Source organism: Rhipicephalus microplus, chromosome X (assembly GCF_043290135.1).
Source record: "Rhipicephalus microplus isolate Deutch F79 chromosome X, USDA_Rmic, whole genome shotgun sequence".
Lineage (NCBI taxonomy): Eukaryota > Metazoa > Arthropoda > Arachnida > Ixodida > Ixodidae > Rhipicephalus > Rhipicephalus microplus.
In genome coordinates, this window is record NC_134710.1 from 269,139,294 (window position 1) to 269,148,210 (window position 8,917).

The 8,917-nt window shown below is 48.0% G+C and overlaps 1 protein-coding gene across 1 annotated transcript; it reads right to left on the minus strand.

The window, feature by feature from the left end:
- Positions 1-1,287: 1,287 nt before the first annotated feature.
- LOC142777166 (uncharacterized) lies at positions 1,288-5,257 on the minus strand. Its single transcript, XM_075881487.1, has 3 exons — positions 5,147-5,257; positions 2,483-4,320; positions 1,288-1,674 (listed from the first exon to the last, which is right to left on the minus strand). Exons 2-3 carry the CDS (start codon positions 4,273-4,275, stop codon positions 1,356-1,358), a joined length of 2,112 nt encoding a protein of 703 aa, XP_075737602.1. The 5' UTR covers positions 4,276-4,320; positions 5,147-5,257; the 3' UTR covers positions 1,288-1,355.
- Positions 5,258-8,917: the final 3,660 nt, after the last annotated feature.

Below are 8,917 nucleotides of genomic sequence, written 5' to 3' on the forward strand. Positions count from 1 at the left end.
AGATTTAAAGGGGGCACACGACATCGCAATATTGTTAGCATGACTTCCAGTTATCTAGTATGACACCTGCCGGAGTTCCATCGATATTTCAAATGTCTAAATTCAGTGCATGGTGTTACTGATTCTATGGCATCAGCCCTGAGTGAAAAGTTTGATGAAACGCTTTTTCTTCTTCTGCTCACTTCTTGGCATATACTTGCTTACTTGACCCTTGACAATGGCCTTGCGCCCACTACGGGATATCGGCCATGTTATATTTAAGGTTCAGATGACGGAAAATGAGTGGTTTGGTCGTCTGAGGATTACGTCACAAAAGCGGAAGGATGATGATAGGGATGACGTTGGTGTTTCGGACTATATAAGCATAAAAGTGGTGCAAAAGCACCTCAGATGAAGTTTTGGAAGAAAAGTTGGTCTACACAACAACAAGAGGCACATGTGAGCAGCGACTGAGGTGTGTCGATTGGTTACTTGTATCCACATCACGCGGCCATCAGCGAACTCTGTTAAACGCTTCAAATGCAAAATTACGTTAGGGATTTATACACAGAGACAAATGTTCACGAGCATGCATCTTTCTTGGTACACCGAAGAACGGTATCAGATAGAGTGTTTCAAGTTGCTCTAAGCACACGTCATAGCAATCTAAGAAAAAAAAATCGCGAAAGAAGGTATCAACTGGAATACACGTTTAGAAGGACAAGAACAACAAGAGAGAAGACAGGGAGGTTAACCAGGCACATGGCCGGAGTAGCTATAAACCTATACTGCTTCAGCTCTGCCACTATATAAATGAGCTAGAGTGGCAACAGATGTGCGATGAAAGGCCCTATAGCTATGGAAATTGTGTTCTGTACTCAGCAACTGCCACCACTGTACCATCACAGCCGCCGATACCGTCAAAAGCCAACGTGACCTTGACGCATCAGTTAAGTGGGTCCAACTGCATGATTGCGGGCATGATGCATAGCCTGCGGCGTCCGAAAATATCGGGGTGCTGCCCCGCACATCCTCCCATGCGTCCACCCGCGTCTTTCATCTTCTCCTGCGCGAAGAGATCGGCCGCATACTCAACGATGCGAAGTGAGAGCACACGCATGTTGTGAGCGTCGCATGCCGTTAGCAAGGATTATTGGGAGATGAGAAAACAAACCCCGAAAAAAATACTGACGTCATACCACATGCAAAATAATGGTGTCACAGTCGTGTGCAAGTGTGGTGCAGGTATTCTTCATTTCAAGAAGGATATGCGCAAGAGGGACTGAGGTCCTTTCGCTGAAGCTGGTTTTATTTAGGACGTTCGTCTACAGCGTGCTTGGATGACTGGGTTTATTATGCTCTTCTGTTCGCGATGTTCAGCTGGACGTGGAGGGATCCTCGATCGCGATGCTGAAGTTCTTGACGTCATCGAAGCTGAGGTATCGCCTCACCAGGCGCCAGCTGTCTTCGTTCAGGTCCTGAAGTTGCATTCCGCTGTCATCGACAGGTGGCGCGCACTTCACGCTTTTCTTGACCACTCCGGTCAGCCTCATGAAGTCGTGCAAGCCCTCAACGCTCCTTAGATGACTTCGGAGCATCTTGGCGACTTCGGCAGTGGTGATGTTCTCCTTCTTGGCGAGCTCCCTGGTCAGCGCTGGATTTCGTGCGACCTTCTCGAACGCGGTTGCGGTGTGCCTGTTGGTGATGATGTGTCGACAACAAATAGTTATATTCAGAAAACATATACTGTCAGTGTAACGTAAAGCCTATTTGAAAAAAAAAGAAAAATCTAGTAGACAAACTTTTGCTAAAACCACAAAGACACGCCATTTAGACATCTTATGAACGCTACTCAACAATACTAGCCAGAGGTTCTGAAACCATTGTAAACGTGTAGGTGCATCTGAAGGGCCGATTGTGGCCGGACGGTGCGCCGTTACGCATCTATTCGGATTACTACTTGAAAAATACTAAGGGGTCACGGAAACTTGATAAACAAGGTCGTTCGATTAACTTCATGAGGCGCACTAGATATCCAATTTGGTCCCTGATCTCTGTGAATCACGACTGACTGGCCGCGGTATAGCTTAGCGTGCAGTGTAGCGCTGTTGAGCTTCAGGGCCGCTGGACGCATTAGCAGCCCCAGTGGTCGCGTTTTGACGGAGGCGAAATTCGAAGAACACCCGTGCTCCTGCATTTATGTGCACAAGCTCCAGGTCGTCGAAATTTCATTCGCCCTCCACTGCGTCACTCATATACATACAATGGCTTTGGGATAAACACTCGAATATTTATTAGTATTGCGCAGTGCGAACGCTTGCCTTGAAATACGGTGTGAATAAATGGACTTTTAATGTGGCTCCTGCTGTCATTAACTTTTTTAGGATGCCACATTAAACTGTAGAAGTGTAACACATGCCAACACCTCTAATTTGCAGGTGCGATATTTTCAAAGTAAGAATTTGTCCCCTTCAAAGAAAAAAAGTAAAAAATAAGAGCTTACCGGTCGAGCGGTGCAATTTTGATGAAGGCAGCCGCGCGTTCCAGAATGTCACGGTTCCTCTGCGTCGTTTTCCTGATGGTGAAAAAGCACCGCTTCACTTCGCTGTCAACGTTCGCACCATTCAAGTCGACTTTGAGAAGACCGTAGTTGTGGCTAATGCTTTCCGACAGGAGCCATACGAAGAAGGTGGCGTCTCCGAGTCCAGTATTTTCTAGGAATCGCACTCGACTTATGTACTCGCTGTGTCCTATGGTACGGGTGAGGTGACCATTGTACTGAAATTTGCCATTCGTGAGGATGTCCAGATCCGAGATGCTGGTGTTGGCTGACATCGATTCGAACAGAAGAGTCCAGCACGTATAAGAAGCTGTATTGTCCGGGGCCAGGCAACTGGTCAAGATCAGTTTCAGTTCCTGGAGGACGGTGGTTTCTCGTACGTACTTCGCCAGAGCAGAGAACAAGCGTTCGCCAGCCTCGGATACGTCTACAGTCAGAGACGTGAAGTGATCCAACGCAGGCAAACGTTGCAACGCGTCAACTTGTACGTTCTCCTCGCCGCAAAGACCTATGCTTGAAAATGCGCTGTAGCGCAGCAGGTTTACTCCCATTCCATGCATGTAATGTCCGAATGAAACGTGTGCCAACGGCTGCGCCGACGCCAGTGCTTCCAGGACAGGCGGAAACGTTGAACAGTCTTCAACGTACGGAAATGTTGTGACAGTCAGATTCTTCAGACATCTGTTTCTCGGTAGCAATGAGAAGAAAGTAATCCAGTTGATGGAATGCCACACGTCGTATGGGAGCGTGAGGTCTTCTAAGGTTTGGTTTTGCGCCAATGCCTCTGCGCACCACGTCACTGTGGCCTCTGATACCCTGGTATACGTGTTCCGTGCCCAGCCAACGTATAATTTCCTCAGGTTGGAACATTTTGCGAGTAACCCCGTGATGAAACTCGCGGTTCTTTGGCCTCCGCAAACATTCAGCACTTCGAGCGTAGAGAGGGTATGATTGCGAATGAGGGCCTCCTCCAGGAGGAGCGTTTCTTGATCCGCGTCGAGGCCGTAAACTGTCAGACTCGTGAGAAGACCGTTGCTCCTGACGTATTCCCCTAGTGGTCCTGGCGGCATAGTGGTCTCCCAGTATGTCGCCAGGTCAAACCACTTCAACGTCGAGTTGGAGGCCAGTGCATCGATAAGCATCTTTGGTGGCTGGGTGAATCCGAAACTGCCGCGCAGCACCAGACACTTGAGGCGTTCGGTAGTTCTCAGAAGCGCCGACACAGCTGCCATAGCGTCTCTGCAGTCGCGCCTCGTCGAGCAACTGAGCGCCTCAAGGTTGCGAAGCCTGGGAAGGTGTGTTTGAAGATAGGCGTCCGTGTGGCCGTCGGGAAAAAGGTCCAGCTTCAGGTTCTTTAGCCGGCAGTCGTCGGGCAGCTCTTGAAGAACCATCCGGCTGTGCGACCTGAGCGAATCGTCCGAAATCTGGAGGCTGCTGATGCAGGCGTGTGTTTTGAGTAGCCAGCGAAGGAAAGGAGTTGACCTGTACGAATCTGGTTCGGCACGAGTCATCCGAGAGCGAGGAATGCTCGCCAAGTTCAGCCAGCCTCCTCGTTGTGGGCGAAGTTTCAAGCCGCTGTCGATGAGTAGTTCGTTGCAGAGCGGCAGAGTGTTGTTGATTTGGCACGCCTGACCACTATAGGCGGTGCATCGCGGGCGAAAGCGATTCGCTTTCATGCAAACGGTGGACCCGGCGTTGCCCTTTTCCTCGTGGGCCCCTTGGGAAAGCTTGTCCATCGCGTTCCTCCGAGGTATCACCTGAGCCCGCTTATCACTCTGAACCTGCGCAAGTAAAGGATAATGCAGCAGTTGGTGTACCCTTTTGAGTTTCCAATGTGCGCTGATGCGGTCAGAGATCTTTGCAGCTGGTAGAGAGGAGGGCGCTCCGTGGAAAACTTGAAAGTAACTCCACAATGTGGATGCATTGGCATATTGAGAGGTGTGGGGAGAGTAAATAGGGCTCTAATTTTTCCCAAATTTTAAATATGGAGAATTTTATAGTCGCACCAACTCGCTAATCCGGCTCGGCGGTATCGTCTACACTCTCACTGCGCATGCTCGCGTCTCGTGACAACTGTCGCGATTTTAAACTTGCAGTTTGAAAAAAAAAAAACGCTCAATCGAGGTTTGTTAAACCAGTCGGCTTTATTTTCAGTGGAAAAATAACACAAGCAGCAACTGTGCTGTTGGAAATGTAACAAAAAGGCGCGACAAGCTGTGTCCCGAATTTCAGTGCATACAAAGTTGGTATGGTCGCGCGTTTAGGCACATGGAGATGCATTAACCTTCTGGAGACGCCCACATTATTTGGACAGGTTACGCAAAGGCATCCGCAAGCAGCACAAATCTTGGCCACGGCTGGTAAGGCGAGGGCGTTTGACGTTTGCGATTCCGAGCAGATGAAAAGCCCCCCCCCCCCCCCCCGCTTAATAGACAAGAACGCTGCTTTCGCACAGGCGAAGCATTGCACTCGTGACTGCCATTGTAAGCCACTGTCATTACACACTGTCAAAAACACCTTCCTCTTAAACGCCTTCGAACACGGTGGTACCGTACAGTACTCAATCTTCAGCGTTATGTCATCAGAAATAGCGGACAACCGAAATACCCAGTGGGTAGGCTGATGCTCCAAGCGATCGCAACGATCCCATTAGACGGAGGAACCCACTGGAGGCTGAGGCAGAGTTGAGTGCGGAACTTGGAGACGCGAAAAGGATCACTCTCCTCCTGAAAAACATGCATTCGGAAACACATTGTTAGCAGGAAAAAAAAGCGAAATTGAAAGCTTTATTGAAAGAAGTTGAACAGGTCGGATAACAGGGCGGCCTTTCTGAGTGGAGGGCAATGAGGCCTACGCTGTGGTGGCAGACAGCCAGATGTGGGACGCCGTTACTACCTTCAGTAAAGGATATTCATAACGATTCGTGAGCGGCCATTAAGAGCTTTGACGAGGGCTATGTCTCTGGGACTGCGGTTATAGCTTAGGCTTATTCATCCATGAGTCTAACGGGAGTCTGTTAGCCCGCTTGCCTCGTAGTCCTAAATACTTTGGTTCCGTCACTCAATGGGATGCAGCACGAACATAAACGGACTAACCGAACGTATCAGCTTACCTGCAGCAGGGCGTTGAAGAGCCCGTGATACAGCTGGCCCGGCGGCACGTGCGATGGAACGCAGTCACCAGAACCGATGCATATCGGCGATGATGATGTGCCAAGGTCGGTTCACGAGCAGCATTGAAGGAAGAGCAGTGCAGATCTAACAATTTATGAGGGACACCAACAAATGCGACTAGTGGAGGAGGGGCCAAACACAAATCAGGCAAAATAATTATTTGCATATCTTGCACTGAATATTTTGTTTTTCAAAACTTTATTTTAATGCTCGTTAGAGTTAACTGTAACCCGTTGTGAGGTGCTGGCTATCCCGCAGTCCCCACCTCCACTGTCTCTAGAAAGATGGCAGAACTGTCCTCTTCTCCGCCTGCCGTTCCTCCTATAGTATAGTGCCTAGAACCAATATACCTTATAGTTACGCGAAGCACACACCTGGGGCATATTGTTGCCAGTGTATTGCAATATTCACTACGAATGTTTTTATGTGTAGGAGGTTTTGCTAATTTGCCCCAATTGTTTTCAACTTCACAAATACTCACTTAGTCATCAATTTGTCAGTGAGGTATATATAGGCATGCTTATGGTTAACTAACAGTGCTATTTTCACCAAAGTACAAATTACGTACTCATCTTTTCCGGTTCTTAGTTTCTAAACATAAAGTGATGGTGATTTTTTTTTGCTCACTAGAGATGCATGCCAAACACAATAAAGCATGGTTAATTCCCCCTTCACTGGGATTGGTATAGCACGAAAGTAAAACGTGCCCTTACAAAAGTAATTGAACGTTTACTTTATGTTATTGGAGAGCCTGCGTAAAGTCTATTGGCGTTTGACAGGTAGCTCCGCTTAAGGTTGATGCACTGACGTGGACGCTTGGTGCACATAAAGCCCCCTCTATCGCGTCTACTGCCGCTTGAAAATGTCCGAAGGGGCTTCATTTGCAGCATCTTCACCCCGACTGCTAACGTCCACGATAAATGGTTAAAATTACCGCCGTTGCAACTGTAGATGCTAACGTGGAGCGCGCAGTCAAGGAAAGAGGCGTGATAACCAAAGGAGCACCGCATATTGACAGCCCAACTAGGGGTCGCCGTCTCGCGGCATTTTAAACCACCGCTACCTTCACTACTGGGATATCTTCATGGAAAATAACTTGGGAGATATATCCACAGCAATATCTATTAAATAGCAAATCTACGAATTACAAGCCCAGCAAAAGATGGGCAGGGGAGCGGGGGGGGGGTACTACGCTGCAACAAGCGTTTGCGTATAATCAACGCCGCATGAAAGCTCCTTAACTTTTGGACTTAGTCAAACCATCGGCACCACACACTGACAAGATGGAGCTGCGTTGTTTACACTTCCCCGTCTCAAAGTTTATGATATTCGCCGTTAGGGACACGCAGACAATAGATGCATGCTCGCGTCCCCCAAGTATCCGGGGCACAATCCGCCGATAGATGCAGGGTGCGAGACGCGCACGTCGCGCTCTATTGTCATTGAGGCCGTCCGAAGGCTGCTTTTTTTATCCGCTATAGGCTCTGTATTCTGGCGCTGCAGTCAGACTGGAAAACTCGACTGAACAGTCGGTTAACCTGCTGTTCTCTCTTTTTTTTCGCATTTTGAACGAGTGCAGCCGGTGCCTTAATGACCGGACGGAATCAACACGTACAACAAAACTAACAAAACGGTCTCGCTTACTTGTAATGGAACGCCGATAAAGGTCGTGCAAAAGCTGCCGTGGTGGAACGCGCGATGGAACGCAGTCACTAAAACCGAAACAACCGGGCGATGACGAGGCGTCTGTCGAATCCTGGCGTGCAGGTGTTGCAGGGCCAATAGAGTTTCCTAAAATTGCGGCACGGCCCATTCACGAGCAGTGTTGAATGAGAAAGTTGTGGAGGACGTATGGTGCGCGACATCAATTAGCAGGGTCACGTGAATTGTGAATCAAGCGGGGCGATGAGGAAGGAAATGAAAAGGGGAATTCCATCGCCTTCTGCCCTGTTCCCACAGTCTTCGCTCCTATAGTGCGACGCTGCGCGAATATTTTCACACTGAAAGCTGTTATGAGATGAGAAGAAGGGTTCCATAGTTGAGCGCCGCCTCCGCCCATGTTCGTAACTGCTATCGCACGAAATATAAAAAACAACACGAACTAACAAAAAGAAAATCTGGTCCACTCCGTGACAGCCGAGCATTGTGCCACTGAGCCGTATACCAGTTTTGTTTTATCGATTGGTGGTGGAAACTCTGCGCACGTCACGTCGGGAAGGAATCGAGTTTACATTAGCTATATACCATGGAAGAAGAGTAAAGTGACGAACTATCGGGCGTCACAGAATGCGAGTTGTGTAAGCAGGCACTACACAATATGAATTACAATATGAGGGGTATATTCAATGCTTCTTATTCATCTTAAAGAGCTCAGCCATAATCCTTCATTGTCATGATCCATCGAATGAAATAATGGAGTAGTGGGTACCTTGTAAGCGTACGTGCTGGTCTGGGGTACAGCCTCAGGGATGTTTTCTTCGCACTTAAGGACCATATCACTGCGACAAAAAAATTTCTTGCTGTATTCGGTGCACATTACAAAGTTGATACCAGTAATTTTCACTTAAAATCAATAATAATTACAATTATTAACTAGTGCACCTAAGAATTGCGTAATACAGATATTTTGGGAAAACTGCACCTTCCACGCCGGCCATCTTCTTTCATAGGTGTGTGAACTGTATGGAGGTCAAGAAGAAGAATAGTTTGCTATATATTCTAGAAATTGCGCTCTTACAGCTTTCACGGCGACTGTATACTGCACCTTGCACGCAGGCGTGGTGTCTTTTTTTTTAATTATTTCGCACTAGGCGCTCAAACGTTTTAATGCTACATGTAGACAACAGTGATCATATTCGCCAAACACATGGTCGAACGTCAATCTTTTCGCAAGTGTCTTTTTTTTGAATTTTCGCTTGCACTAATCGTTTTAACTCTGGAAATAGGATCGTTTCTAGACTTCGAGGTCTAATGGGGTTAATTTTTGGTCTCCTCTTCTCTGTCAATGGAAGAACACACATATGTCAGCTTCACGTAAGGTAACCGTTCGATTACAGTTTCTCGAATTTCTTTATATTCTGCAATTTTTCGCGGACTGACGGAATGCTAATCTTGATCATTGGTCGTGTGTGTCTGCCCAAAATTTTGTATCGTGCGTCCGACGCGACGCACGGAGAACACGAGGCACGGCGCCCGAAGCACGGGC

Bases quoted from the DNA above. Each gene is read 5' to 3' on its own strand.
- LOC142777166 (XM_075881487.1), bottom strand. From the start codon at position 4,275: ATGGACAAGCTTTCCCAAGGGGCCCACGAGGAAAAGGGCAACGCCGGG. The intron at 1,675-2,482 runs GTAAGCTCTTAT...CATCACCAACAG, and splicing joins AAAATTGCACCGCTCGACCG to GCACACCGCAACCGCGTTCG.